This window comes from Podarcis vaucheri (genome assembly GCF_965113315.1).
Source record: "Podarcis vaucheri genome assembly, chromosome: 12".
Lineage (NCBI taxonomy): Eukaryota > Metazoa > Chordata > Lepidosauria > Squamata > Lacertidae > Podarcis > Podarcis vaucheri.
Window position 1 is genome coordinate 58617689 of NC_138750.1, and position 15425 is coordinate 58633113.

At 45.3% G+C, this 15425-nt stretch overlaps 1 protein-coding gene across 1 annotated transcript; it reads left to right on the forward strand.

Annotated features, from left to right (window-relative positions):
- The first annotated feature begins 968 nt into the window (after positions 1–968).
- Positions 969–15425, forward strand: LOC309515009 (multiple myeloma tumor-associated protein 2). The gene is made up of 8 exons (XM_082192592.1): positions 969–1170; positions 1801–1951; positions 2197–2242; positions 5724–5806; positions 8820–8892; positions 12854–12933; positions 13985–14131; positions 14921–15425. The coding sequence occupies exons 1-8, from the start codon at positions 1077–1079 to the stop codon at positions 15258–15260; spliced, it is 1014 nt and encodes a 337-aa protein (XP_082048718.1). The 5' UTR covers positions 969–1076; the 3' UTR covers positions 15261–15425.

Consider the following 15425-nt stretch of genomic DNA (forward strand, 5'->3'; position numbering starts at 1 on the left):
TTAACAGCCATGAATGTATGCAAGGTGTCCTGAATTGTCCAAAGATGGGATATGCACATTGAAGCTGTTTTTCTTCTGAGTAGTATTCAGCCAAGTGAATGGATCAGGGCTGGGGAATCTCTGGCCTGAGGGGAAGGGGCACAAGTGGCACTCTGGGTCTCTGGATCTGACCCCTGAGACCCTCCAAGGCTGCACCCCCTGACCAGATCCACTTGGCACCCTCCTTTGGCATATGGGTCTGGCTGAAATTTGCCCTTGAACTCTGATGGCGCCTCTGGCTCGCATGGATGGAGGAAGGTTAAGCACATGGGAGTGAACTAACATTGGCTGCTCCTCCCATTTTTGCCTCTGGTACGCCCCACCACTGGTATACCTGAAGGAGCGTCTCCACCTCCATCGTTCTACCCAGACACTGAGGTCCAGCTCCGAGGGCCTTCTGGCGGTTCCCTCGCTGTGAGAAGCCAAGTTACAGGGAACCAGGCAGAGGGCCTTCTTCGTAGTGGCACCCGCTCTTTGGAACGGAACGCCCTCCCACCTGATGTCAAAGAGAAAAACAACTACCAGACTTTTAGAAGACATCTGAAGCCAGCCTTGTTTAGGGAAGCTTTTAATGTTTAATAGGTTCTTGTATTTTAATATTCTGTTGGAAGCCGCCCAGTGTGGCTGGGGAAACCCAGCCAGATGGGCGGGGTATAAATACCGGTAATAAATTATTATTATTATCATTATTATTTATTATTATGTGACCTCCACCTCCGAAAGATTACTTAGAAGGGAATGTGGCTTTTGGCTGTCTCTTCCAACCCAGTTACAGATATTCTTCCAACCCAGGCAGTATAGAAGTTTTGCAGCTTCGAATTCACAGCTCCCTGGGCTCTGTCACTTAAGTCCACACAAATACAATGAGCAAAGTCACGGCCACTTTTGAAAGCACAACAGAATACTAAAACTGAAACATTTCTTAAGCCTGTTGCTTTCTCTGTTTTCCATGTCCAGGCCCCTGAGGATTGGCGTTCTACTTTAAAAGAAAGGAAGGAAAGAAGACGTTCCAGGCTCGTTCTCTCCTGTCCATCACCATGTTTGGCTCGTCCCGAGGGGGCGTGAGAGGAGGGCAGGACCAGTTTAACTGGGAAGATGTAAAGACGGACAAACAAAGGGAAAACTACCTAGGTAGGGAGATGACCCTCTGCTGTCTTCTGACTACTGAAGGCTGAGCTAGCGCCAACCATCAGCTACGTGCTGAAATGACTATGAGTCTGTGTGAGGCGTCCTGTGTTTGAATATCGCCCTCTGTGGCCTTTAGCAGGGCGTTCTGTCTCTCCCCTCTTTCCTCCTCTGCAATGCAGAGGGGATGAAATTCAGTCCCACAATCTGAAGGGTTTTGGTGTGGCAGAGGGGAGGACACTCATTGCAAAACAGCCAAAATGTGAACAGAGGCAGCCTGGGCTTTGGACCTTCACATCGTCTGGAGCCAGCATGATGTAGTGGTTAAGAGCAGTAGTCTCGTAATCTGGTGAACCGGGTTCGCGTCTCTGCTCCTCCACATGCAGCTGCTGGGTGACCTTGGGCCAGTCACACTTCTCTGAAGTCTCTCAGCCCCACTCACCTCACAGAGTGTTTGTTGTGGGGGAGGAAGGGAAAGGAGATTGTTAGCCGCTTTGAGACTCCTTAAAGGGTAGTGATAAAGTGGGATATCAAGTCCAAACTCCTCCATCTTGTTAGAGGTCTCTCAGCGCCCACGCGCTCTCTAGTCCTGCTCTGAGTTTTGTTTTCGTTTGTCTTTCTCCTTTTAATGTGCAGGGAACTCGTTGATGGCACCCGTAGGCCGGTGGCAGAAGGGGAAGGATCTCACGTGGTACGCCAAGGGGAAGAAAGGTGACGCACCTCTCTCCCGGGAGGATGAGCTGGCCGCTGTCCGGCGAGCAGAAGAGGAGGCCATGATGGCAGCCTTGTAAGTCTTAGACACAGTCGCCTGGCTATGTTTGCTGCCCACCGGTGTAACAGCAGATGGGTGTGACATGAACATCCCCTCACCCAGTTGAGAAGAGCTGTCCTTCCTTCTATCCCTGTGATCATCAAAGCCGAGAGAATATTTTCCCATTTTATACCGATGTATATATTTATCCAAATAATTTTTATTGGTTTTCTAGTCCACCTCTGCCAGATTTTGTAACTCTCATTTGTATTTCTTTTAAGGGGTTATAAGAACGTGAAGAAGCAGCCGACAGGACTAAGCAAAGAGGTATTTATATATATATATATATTTAAAATATTTGTTTGTGTGGAAAATATATGTGTGTGCGTGTGTGTGCATATAAACACAGTTGATCACAAAGCTCAGGGTATACATACATGAAAACGAGGATTGTTAACTTATCTAAGTCCTTTCGGTCAATTAGTCAATAGCTAGTTAATCAGTTAATGGATTGTATTTCAATAAAAGTGCTTATTACTAAAACCTCAGTATGTTCCTTTGAAGACGATGAAGGAAGGGCATGTTACAAAATCTAGAGAGCGATAATATTTATAATTTAAAAAAATACAAATATAGAAGGAATAGTGTGTTTTGATATATTGCATCAACTTGGAAATTTGGAAAAGAAAAAAAAAAGAACGATGGTGTTTACTTATTAGAATGGATGGGCTTTATTGGTGTCAGGTTTCGTTAACCAGGTGGCAGTTCTAATTAAAGCAGAGTGACTTAACAATGAGGAAACGGTCCAAGCGTCTTCTCCCTCGCTTCGCCCTCTTCCCAAAGCAGCTTAACTCCCGGCATTAAACGCCAGCCTTGGCTGTCTCAGATATTTTGCAGGTCAGAAGAGGGGTTATGGGGAAGAGCCAGCTTGAGTTCCCCCACAGGTACTCTCTCTACAGCAGAGGTTCTCAAGCATTTTTCTTTGGGCCACACTTTCAGAATAAAAATTTGCTCGTGCCACACCAAATTTCTGATGAGAAATACAATGGAAAACAAATGGCTCCCAGCAGTTCTTGGATTTACAACACAGAACACAGCTGCTTTGTAATATGATCGTGGGACATCTTTAAAACAATGCAGCTACATAAGAGCATGCATCATTCCCGAAATATAATTACAAACGAGCCGCTTACATACGTACCTTAAGTATGCATACAAAGTCAGTGAGAGGTGTGAGCTTGCTTTTGCCAGATAATCTAATTTATATTACGTCTAATTTGAGATTTGAGACAAACTAACTTTCATCTTCTCATCCATGCAAAGAGGAAGCCTTACTCTTTTCTGATCTTGATAGTATACTACACTGAAATGTTTAGATGTTTCTTTGATTGCCCTTGAATCTTCCTGCCGCTCTCACCACTGCTCTATAGCAGGGATGTCCGACAGGTCGATCCTGTGGAGGTTCCAGTTGATGGTGGCTCCTTTTCCTTTGCATAAGAGCTGGCCCCAGCCCCTCACCCCGTCCTCCATTCGTGCATGATTGCTTGAATAGGAGACAGAATTGTCGCTGTGAGGCTGTTTCTTTTCTTAGCGATCTTTTGGTGAGCGACTTCTCTCCTTCCTCCTTTACTAAATTTCGTCATTTTCTTCTCCTGAAAAGAAAGCTCAACAACTTTGACCTGAACCCCACAAAAAAGGGACTTTCTGTTGAGATTTCCATTCCACCTTAAGGAGCAGACGTGGAACTGTTGCATGTCACATGTCTGTTTACATTCCAGCACAGCTTGCGGGGAACTTCCGTTGTGTGTATAGCTTTTGCTTTTTCCTGGTCTCTCTGAGAAGACGAAGAGAGAGACGACATGTTTCTTTGTCCTGATTTATGATGAATAAATCTGTAGTTGTAGTATGCTTTCACAAGCCTCACGCCTATTCTGTGTGCGCAGTTCGATCTGCTGATAGTGTGCCCTGGCTTTGAAGCCCGGGTCGCTGATTTACGTCAGAGCAGAGGCCCATGGGTCTTCACAGTGGGACCCTCTGCATGTTGACACTTTCCTCCCTAACTCAACAACTTTGACCTAGATCACTGCCAGTTTTTTATTCTGTGAGTAGATCTCAGTCTCTTGGGAGTTGGACGTCTCTGCTCTATAGGAAAGGGATAGGGAACTATAAGCACAAAGACTGAGTGCAGCCCTCCCAATCTCTCTGCCTGGCCTTTGAAACTCTCCCACCAGAGGCTTTTCTGTTAAGTATTGTTGGCAGGGACACCCCAAATGCCTTGAAGGAGGTTTTTTTTATATGCTACAGCTGCAGCCCGGACTTTGGTGGCAAAGGGGTGGAAGGAAGAAGGAGTCCTGACAATTACGGACTGCCATAATAAACTACAAGAATTTGCTGAAATGGCGCAGTTGACAAATAGCCTGAGAGGCAACTCAAAACAAAAAATTATGGGAAAGTGGGATAGATATAAGATATATCTTACATCTTGAACATATATTTTGCAAATATATGTTCAAAAATACAGTAAAGGTTCGCTATCTATGCAAGCATTCGATTGACGTTGGAGAGAGACGGAGTTGAGAAACAAGACCAAGGGTACATATTGATATAGGAATGTATTAGATAAAATGTAAAGAAATATACAATAATAAGAGTACATTCATTTGTAAAAAAAAAAAAAGGAATATACAACGGGATAGACAGGAAGTGTTGGTATATATATGATTTCGGAGTAAGTTTGGAATAGCTTTTTATTTTTGGTTTTTTGGTTTGTTTGTTTTTTATTGATGTATATAAAGTATACATACAGGTTGAAAATTACAGTATAATAAGTTTTGTGATGTAATACAGTGGTACCTCGGGTTACATACGCTTCAGGTTACATACGTTTCAGGTTACAGACTCTGCTAACCCAGAAATAGTACCTCAGGTTAAGAACTTTGCTTCAGGATATGAGAACAGAAATCGTGCTCCGGCGGCAGCAGGAGGCCCCATTAGCTAAAGTGGTGCTTCAGGTTAAGAACAGTTTCAGGTTAAGAACGGACCTCTGGAACGAATTAAGTACTTAACCCGAGGTACCACTGTATGACAATGTCTGACGATGTAACGTAAGAACTTAAGTAAATAAATAAATGAGAAGAAACTCTCCCACCCTCCCAGTTGTTTTTGCCCCAGTGTCACTGAAGTCCAGTAATTCCTCTGGATTGTTTGGGTAGAGAGCTGGCGTGTGTCTCTATGAACTCACCTGCTGCACATCCATTGCTCTGCCCACTATTGCCTCTGGAATGCGGCCCCTGGAAGGTTACTGATCAGGGAAGGTGGCCCTCGGTCACCACTCTATTCTATAGGACGTTGTCTCTGTGCTAGCTAGTTCCAGCTAGCGAGCCAAGCCAGGGTCCTGCAATCGGCTCCCCTCCCAAACTCTGGCAAAAAATGCCTGGGTCCCCACCTTCCATCTACCGCTGAGGATGCTGCAAAAGGGTCTAAAACAGGCATGGCCAAATTAGGCCCGCCAGCTGCTTTGGGACTACAATCCCCATCATCCCTGACCACTGGTCCTGTTAGCTAGAGATGATGGGAGTTGTAGTCCCAAAACAGCTGGAGGGCCTAGTTTGGCCATGCCTGGTCTAAAAGGAGGAAAGATGACTTCAACTCGGACCTGTAGCAACTCCATGGCAGCGCGCACATTTGTGCTCTTGCTTCATTCGTGTTTTATTTATATTATTAGATTTGTACGCCACCCTTCACCTGGAGATCCCAGGGCGTTTCACGAGGTGTCCTCTTAATACCTTGTCTGCAAATATCTTTGCAGGATCTTGCCGAGGTCTGCAAACGTGATGGAGCAGAGCGTGACGAGAAGGCGGTTGATCGTGTGTTGGGCCTGGGGAGTTCAAGGTAGCTGCTGCTGCTGCAATGGACTCGTGGCCCTCCCAAAGGACCAATTATTTGTCTGTCTAGTGTTTGGAAGCAGACTCAATAAACACACGAGATGTCACCGGCTGTGTTCTTAGATATTCCATCTGCCTGTTTGTAGAGTCCAAAAAAATCCGCATGAAAGGTTGTTACAGTTCCACAAAATCCTTACATAGTGTCTAGACAAGGATTTCCGGAATATTGGCCTTGTTTCGCTGTCCTGGCCTTCATCAGTACTTAAAGCTCATATGTGATATTACAGGACAGTGGATCTTGTGGCATAGTAGTAGCTGCTACTATTATGCCATAAGATCCACTGTCCTGTAATCCTTGTCTAGACTCTGTGTAAGGATTTTGTAGAACTGTAACAACCTTTCACGAGGGACGCGGGTGGCGCTGTGGGTTAAACCACAGAGCCTAGGACTTGCCGATCAGAAGGTCGGTGGTTCGAATCCCTGCGATGGGGTGAGCTCCTGTTGTTCGGTCCCAGCTCCTGCCAACCTAGCAGTTCGAAAGCACGTCAAAGTGCAAGTAGATAAACAGGTACCGCTCCAGCGGGAAGGTAAACGGCGTTTCCGTGCGCTGCTCTGGTTCGCCAGAAGCGGCTTAGTCCTGCTGGCCACATGACCCGGAAGCTGTATGCCGGCTCCCTCGGCCAATAAAGCGAGATAAGCGCTGCAACCCCAGAGTCGGCCATGACTGGACCTAATGGTCAGGGGTCCCTTTACCTTTACCTAACAACCTTTCATGTGGATTTTTTGGACTCTACAAACAGACAGATGGAATAGAAACCATTACACGGATGGACCTTATACATGAACTGACTAAAGAATGATCTGAACCACCGGGTCTTCTGCTTTGTTCGTTTGTTGAACCTTATGAGTTACTTCCGTTGAAATTTATAAATTGATACTATGAATAGTATACCTTATTTATCTAAGAGAGCCAGTGTGGTGTAGTGGTTAAGAGTGGTAGTCTCATAATCTGGGGAGCTGGGTTCGCTTCCCCGCTCCTCCACATGCAGCTGCTGGGTGACCTTGGGCCAGTCACACTTCTCTGAAGTCTCTCAGCCCCACTCACCCCACAGAGTGTTTGTTGTGGGGGAGGAAGGGAAAGGAGATTGTGAGCCGCTTTGAGACTCCTTCGGGTAGTGATAAAGCGGGATATCAAATCCAAACTCTTCTTCTTCTTCTAAGAACACAGCCGGTTACATCTCGTGTGTTTATTGTGTTTGGAAGCGGCTTGGCTATTCCTGCAGACTTTACATCATGTGCATGTCTTGTTCTGCGTACATCTCCATTAGTCTTTAAACCAGATCTTTCCAAACTGTGTGTCGCAACACGTTAGTGTGTCAGCTGCAGTGTGTATGTTTCTTATGCAAACACTCCCCTCGCTTTTCTCGGGGCTGGAAAGGGGCTAGTTCAACCTCTGGCTTGACAGTAAAACTGAATTACTGTGTGGTGCATGCCTAAAAAGTGTGAAAAATTTGGAAAGCTCCATTTTAAACCCTTGAGGTCCCTTCCAACTCTGCAGTTCTGCTTCTGTTTACAGCGGTACCTGGGTTCTCAAACTTAATTCGTTCCGGAAGTCCGTTCCAAAACGAAAGCGTTCCAAATGCGAGAGCCAGTGTGGTGTAGTGGTTAAGAGCGGTGGACTCGTAATCTGGGGAACTGGGTTCGATTCCCTGCTCCTCCACATGCAGCTGCTGGGTGACCTTGGGCTAGTCACACTTCTTTGAAGTCTCTCAGCCCCACTCACCTCACAGAGTGTTTGTTGTGGGGGAGGAAGGGAAAGGAGATTGTTAGCCGCTTTGAGACTCCTTCGGGTAGTGATAAAGCGGGATGTCAAATCCAAACTCTTCTTCCAAAACCAAGGCGCGCTTTCCCATAGAAAGTAATGCAAAACGGATTAATCCATTCCAGACTTTTAAAAACAACCCCTAAAACAGCAATTTAACATGAATTTTACTATCTAATTTTAATTGATCCTTAAAATGAAAGCAATAATCAATGGACTGTGCTAGAAAATAAATAAGACAGTATTGTAGATGATAAAAAATAAAATTATATATATTTTTCTTACCTGCACTGATGATGCAGTGGTACCTCGGGTTACATACGCTTCAGGTTACATATGCTTCAGGTTACAGACTCCGCTAACCCAGAAATAGTACCTCAGGCTAAGAACTTTGCTTCAGGATGAGAACAGAAATCGCGCAGCAGCGAGATGCCCCATTAGCTAAAGTGGTGCTTCAGGTTAAGAACAGTTTCGGGTTAAGTACGGACCTCCGGAATGAATTAAGTACTTAACCCGAGGTACCACTGTAGTCCTTGTTTGGATGGGGGGGGGGCTTTTATCCATTTCTGCAGTCACACAATCTGAACTGGGTTCCATATAGTCACAAAAACAAATTGAAAAAGCCTCAAAAACAAAAAAGCAAAATAAAAACCAAAAACAAAAGCGCCAAACTTAATCAGTTCTGGATGTCGGTTTGACTTCTGAAATGTTCGAAAACCAAGGTGCGGCTTCTGATTGGTGCAGGTGCCCTGGAAACAATAGCCGACAGCCGCATCGGATGTTCGGCTTCTGAAAAATGTTTGAAAACTGGAACACTTACTTCCGGGTTTTCGGTGTTTGGGAACCTAGGTGCCACTGTATTTATTTTTTATTTATTAGAGTTATTACCCTGCAGCTCCCTCCAAAGGAGCCCAGGGCAGTTACATGTAGAAGTCACAAGCTTTTTTAGCTACTGTTGATTTCAAACATCTTTTGAATGCATTTAAGTAATCAGTTTTTAACTTTTATATATATATATAGAGAGAGAGAGAATTTTAATGTTTTTTTAAAAAATATTTTTTGTAAACCACTTAGAGATTTTCTTAACATTAGAGCGATATATAAATTTTGTTAAATAAATGAAATTATATTGCTTCATAGGAACCGATTAAGGAGCGAGAAACAACAATAATATCCCACTCTTACCTTTTCCTTTCAGGTGTGACGCGAGCAGGATGATGTTTTCCAAAGAAGACAAAGAAGCCGCCAAAATGGGCCTTTCAGTCTTCACGGTAAGTTATTAATTTTTGTAGACGCGGAGAAAGCGTTCGACAATGTAGTCTGGGACTTCATGTTGAAAAACTTGGAGGTTATGGAGGTGGGACAGGAATTTCTGAATGGTATAAGGGCAATCTACACAGAACAGAAAGCAAGACTGATAGTCAACAACGTCATTTCTGAAGATATCAAAATAGCTAAGGGAACAAGACAGGGATGCCCCCTTTCACCACTGTTATTTATAGTGATTCTGGAAACCTTACTAAATGCAATAAGACAAAACAGACAAATTAAAGGGGTCACATTAGGGGCTAATGAGTACAAGGTTAAAGCCTATGCAGACGATGTGGTTTTGACTGTGGAAGAGCCGATAGAAAGCATAAAGGAGAGTTTGGAAGAGATGGGGAAATTTGGAAATTTAGCAGGATTTAAATTGAACAAAGGGAAAACAAAAATGATTGTTAAAAATTTAGACCAAGATAAGATTGAACTATTGCAGCAAAGAACAGGGATTGAGGTAGTTAGAAAAGTTAAGTACCTGGGAATATGGCTTTCCGGAAAGAACATTGATTTGTACCAAAACAATTATACCCCAGTTTGGAATAGAATAAAAAAAGATATGGAGACATGGGCCAGAATGAAACTATCTCTCTGGGGACGAATATCAATGATTAAAATGATGGTGCTCCCCAAGCTGTTATTTTTGTTCCAAACTATACCCATAATAAAAGGCACAAAAGATTTTAAAGATTGGCAAAAGGTGATCTCAAGATATGTCTGGGAAGGGAAGAAGCCCAGAATTAAATTCAAACTATTGACTGATATAAAAGAAAGAGGTGGCTTCTCCCTACCAGACATGAGATTGTACTATGAGGCAGCATGTTTGTGCTGGATAAAAGAGTGGGTAAAATTGGAGAATAATGAACTTTTAGACTTGGAAGGATTTAATAACAGACATGGGTGGCACGCCTACCTCTGGTGCGACAAAAAGAGGGTTCACAAGGGGTTTAGCAACCATGTTTTCAGAGGCGCTCTAATAGAGGTTTGGGATAGATATAAAAACATATTAGAACCCAAAACTCCTCACTGGTTATCTCCGTTAGAGATAATGGGGGTAAAGAAAATCAACATGAGAGGAAAGTGGGGAAAATATGAAGAAATGGTGACAAACGAAGGAGGAAAGTGGAAAATAAAACCATATGACCAGGTCAAAGTTTTTACATATGATTGGCTGCACTATTTTCAGATTAACGAAATGTTCAAAAAGGAGGTGAAGGAAAGGGGTTACGAGGAAAAAGAGTCTAGGTATCAAAAGGAGATAGTGAATAATGAATGTAAAAATCTGTCGAAAATGTATAAAATACTGTTGGAATGGAATACGAAGGACGAGGAAGTGAAATCAGTGATGGTCCAGTGGGCAAGGGATTTTGGATACAATATCCAATTGGAGGACTGGGAAAGGTTATGGAAGGTGAACATAAAATTTACGGCCTGTACGCTTTTGAAAGAAAATATGATGAAGATGCTTTACAGGTGGTATATGACGCCAGTGAGGCTGGCAAGGATGTACAAGATAGATAACAAATGCTGGAAATGCAGACAGACAGAGGGGACATTTTACCATCAATGGTGGGAATGCAAAAAAATTAAAAGTTTTTGGGAGGAGATTTATAACGAAATGAAAAAGATGCTGAGATATACCTTCGTTAAAAGACCAGAAATCTTCCTATTGGGTATTGTAAGAAAAGATATAGAAAGAAAGGACCACAAACTCTTTCAGTATGCGGCAACGGCCGCAAGAATTGTGCTAGCACAGAGATGGAAGCAGGAGGAAATTCCAACGGTGGAAGAGTGGAGAGAAAAATTGATAGAATATGTAGAATTGGATAAATTAACAGGGAAAATTAGATACACTAAAGACCAAAAGTTTATTCAAGACTGGGGGAAATTTGTGGGGTATCTGGAAAACAACTGTGATGTAAATACAACGCTGGTGGGTTTAAAAGAGGCACTGTAAAGAATTAATAAGTATTGTCGAATAGAAATAATGAAGGAAGGGAGGGAAAACGGCAATATGTAAGAACGGAATGCGTATGAAAGGGAAAACTACGAATGATTGTCAGTAACGTTGAAGGAAGTCCAAAATGGATAAGAATGTTATGATATGGATAAAAATGTATAACTGGTTGGAAACCAATAAAATTTTAAAATGCAAAAAAAAAAAAAAAAAAAGCTATTGACATTCCCTCTCCACCTCTGGAAAGTGAGGCAGGCTGTAAAAGTGTCAGACGCCACTGGCCAGCACCCCATTCTACAGTGGCCCTGACCTAGCCACTGTGATCCACGCGACGGTCACCTCCAGACTGGATTATTGTAACTCGCTCTACGTGGGGCTGCCCTTGAGACTGACCCAGAAACTCCAGCGGGTGCAGAATGCCGCGGCGAGACTCCTTATGGGGTCTTCGCTGCGAGAGCACATTCATCCGGTATTATACCAGCTGCACTGGCTCCCGGTGGAGTACAGGATCAGGTTTAAGGTGCTGGTTTTAACCTTTAAAGCCCTTTACGGCCTAGGACCCTCGTACCTACGGGACCGCCTCTCCTGGTATGTCCCACGGAGGACCTTACGGTCTTCAAATAAAAACATCTTGGAGATCCTGGGCCACAGGGAGGTTAGGCTGGCCTCAACCAGAGCCAGGGCTTTTTCGGCTGTGGTCCCGATCTGGTGGAACGCTCTGTCCCAAGAGACCAGGGCCCTGCGGGACTTGACATCTTTCCGCAGGGCCTGCAAGACAGAGCTGTTCCACCAGGCCTTTCGTCAGGGCACAGCTTGACTCCCTCCTTTGGCAATCTTCACAGAACTTTAGCCTAATGGTTGCCATCAATTTGATTTGAATTAATTTTATAATGAAATGATTTTAGAATGTTGTACTATTTTATTGTTGTTAGCCGCCCTGAGCCCGGCTTCGGCTGGGGATATAAATAAAATTTAGTATTATTATTATTTGTCTGTGTATTCCTAATATACCAGTTTCCCCTTTCCATTGACAAATGCCCACTGTGGTGTACAGACGATTAAGAAATCTAAAAGCATGCAGCTTGAAACACATGTATAGGAATCACAAAATACTGTTGTATCTGCTGGGAGATCACATTTTGTTAGGCTCCCTTTATTGTTCCCTTTGTCGTCATTTCTAGATTCTCGACTACTTTTCAGGGCATATTACGCCCCACGAGGAAGTCCACATATTCGAAAGCTAAACATAACATATGCAAACCGCAATATGTTCACAATAACGGTCATTTGCTGTGATACCCAAATACAGTGGATGCTCGGGTTGCGAATGTGATCCATGCGGGAAGCGTGTTTGCAACCTGCAGCGTTCGCAACCTTCGTCTGTGCACGCACGTGTTGCGATTTGGCGCTTCTGCGCATGCGCAAAGCACAATTTAGCGCTTTTGCGCATGCGTGACTGCTGAAACCCAGAAGTAACCCCTTCCGGTACTTCCAGGTTTTGGCAGTTCGCAACCCAAAAAGACACAACGTGAAGTGGCTGTAACCCGAGGTATGACTGTAGATAGAAGTTACTGCAAACCACGGTTTCCTTCTGCATCCGAACTGGAAACCATGGACTGCATCACTTCAGGCTGGTTGGGCGTAAGTTTGAATGTTTGAATTCTCCCTTTTAACTCAGGAAAAAGAAGCTGAGTGTGTCATTCTCGCAGGCACGCCACTTTTCTCGGTGTAGAGATTATCACTCCTGTGGGAGCGTTGAAATATGCATCTCTTCCCCCTCCAGCCTAAAATTATGATATAGTCCAGCAAAAGCTTTGCTGCTTGACTTTCCAGATTGCATAAACTGAGCAGAAGGACTCTTCCCATCAGTAAAGCTGCTCTCTCCTCCAATAAGAGTCTATCCAGGTCTGGCCCAGATTCCTTCATTCTTGTGTCTTGTTTTCTCTCTGAAACCCCAGCACCATCGAACTGCAAGCAGTCCAGAGGCTTCAGCTACCAAAAAGAAACCGGAAAAAGAAGAGGAAACAGGAACTGCAGAGTAAGAAACCTCCCAGGCGTCCTCTTGTCTCTTGGGCCTAGGGAGATAATAGAATTGTAGAGCTGGAAGAGACCCCAAGTGCCTGCCCTGTGGAACTCCCTCCCACCAGATGTCAGAGAGAAAAACAACTACCAGACTTTTAGAAGACATCTGAAGGCAGCCCTGTTTAGGGAAGCTTTTAATGTTTAATAGGTTATTGTATTTTAGTGTTTTGTCGGAAGCCTCCCAGAGTGGCTGGGGAAACCCAGCCAGATGGGCGGGGTATAAATTATTATTATTATTATTATTATTATTATTATTATTATTATTATTATTATTATTTAGTTCAACCCCTCAATGCAGGAAGGGCAGCTGTTTTTCTGAATTGAAGGAGGAGGCACTCAAATTGGGCAGGATTCTGAGGAAAATGAAAGATGGGATTATATCCAATGTAAAAAGGGGAGGCTGAACTCCAGACCTCCCCCCTAGCATAGTAACTTTCCATGGGGTAGCTCAGTTGGTAAAGCATGAGACTCTTAATCTCATGAGTCACGAGTTCAAGTCCCACGTTGGGCAAAACATTCCGGCATTGCAGGGGGTTGGACTACAGTCATACCTCGGGTTGAAGTTGCTTCAGGTTGAGCGTTTTCGGGTTGCGCTCCGCTGTGACCTGGAAGTAGCGCAATGTGTTACTTCCAGGCTTTTGTTGCTCGCGCATGCGCAGACGCTCAAAATGACACCATGCACATGCGCAGAAGCGGCGAATCGCGACACGCGCAGATGCGGGTTGTGTTCGCTTCAGGATGCGAACGGGGCTCCGGAACGGATCCCGTTCGTATCCAGAGGTACCACTGTAGAAGTCCTTCCAGCTCTACAATTCTATGTTTCATGCGCAAGGAGCTTTTGGCATGTAAGCGGGTATCAAATGGGTGGTATAGTCCTATCGGGAGTGTACCATGAACTTACCTGCCGCCGATTGAGGGTTGGAGCGTGTTCCAAATTCTGTATCTTGAGCTGTTTGGGGGGGGGGGGGAGAGAGAGATATTCTGTCTATTACTCTCTTGCCCTGCAGGCCCGAGCCCAGCAAGAAACCCAAAAAGAAGAAAGAGAAAAAGAAGAAAAAGCACAAGAAAGAAAAGAAAAAAGAGAAGGAGAAGCATCGTAGAAAAAGAGAAGATTCTGCCTCCTCCACCTCCTCTTCTCCAGATAACAGAGAGAGGTAACTCAGTGGGTCTCTTGGGCAACAGCCGTGAGTCTTCCATAAACAGTGAGGTTAGGAGAACTTGGCAACACATAGGAAGCTGCCCTTTTCTGAATCAGGCGCCTGGTCCACCTCGCTCAGCGTTGTCTACACTGAGTAGCAGGATTTCAGGCAGGGTATCTTTGCCCAAGGGACGCGGGTGGCGCTGTGGGTTAAACCACAGTGCCTAGGACTTGCCGATCAGAAGGTCGGCGGTTCGAATCCCCGCGATGGGGTGAGCTCCCGTTGCTTGGTCCCTGCTCCTGCCAACCTAGCAGTTCGAAAGCACGTCAAAGTGCAAGTAGATAAATAGGTACCGCTCTGGTTCTGATTTAAAAGAGGTAGAGCTGGGTATCATCTGCATATTGATGAACACCCAGCCCAAACCTCCTGATGATCTCTCCCAGTGGCTGCATGTAAATGTTGAAAAGCATGGGGGAGAGGACAGAACCCTGAGGCACCCCACAAGTGAGGGCCCAGGGGTCTGAACACTCATCCCCCAACACCACTTTCTGGACACGGCCCAGGAGGAAGGAGCGGAACCACTGTATCACTTTGCCCCCAGTTTAAGGCAGCTTCCTGTTTTTCTTGCAACCTAGGAAGCAGGGGTGCATGCTTTTAATTCATTGCAAATAGTACCTGCAAGCACGCTGCTTGCAGACTGAAGTTTTTCTCCCTCTCCCTCTCTTGCTCCTGAGCCTTTCTGTGCTTCCCTGGGAACTGCTGGGCGTCCTGATGATCTGACCCGGCTCTCCTCTGTGCTTGCAGAAAGAGACGACCCGCCTCGCCTCCAGAGCGCCATCCATCATCCTCCCGGCAGGCTGGAGCCAGCCGCCGTGACAGCCATTCATCACCCGCCCAGGAAGAACAGAAAGCACCCAGCAGGTGGCGCCGCAGCCCAGCCTCCTCCGGCAGCATGAAGGAAGGGACCCCCGGCAGCCGACCAGCCACAAAGACACAGGCCCCCAGCCGCGGAAGGAGGGAGTGTCGAAGTGGCAGCCGGTCCCCGTCTCCTAGGGGCAAACGCACCGGGCCCCCCAAGCGGAGGAGCAGGTCCCCCACATCTCGGGGAGCCAAGAGGAGGCACGACACAGATTCCGACGGCTGAGACTTCGTCTGAAACCAAAGAGGCTGCAGCCTTTGTTTTTGGCCCCCTCTCCTTGGCTGCTAACTGAATCGAAGTCACGACTATTGCAAATGTCCCAGAGGTCCTTCTGGAGTCTAGCAGGAAGTCAGGAAGCCACCCCCCACAAATAAATGTTTGTACCTTAAA

Bases quoted from the DNA above. Each gene is read 5' to 3' on its own strand.
- LOC309515009 (XM_082192592.1), top strand. From the start codon at position 1,077: ATGTTTGGCTCGTCCCGAGGGGGCGTGAGAGGAGGGCAGGACCAGTTT. The intron at 2,243-5,723 runs GTATTTATATAT...ATATCTTTGCAG, and splicing joins CGACAGGACTAAGCAAAGAG to GATCTTGCCGAGGTCTGCAA. The intron at 8,893-12,853 runs GTAAGTTATTAA...CTGAAACCCCAG, and splicing joins TGGGCCTTTCAGTCTTCACG to CACCATCGAACTGCAAGCAG.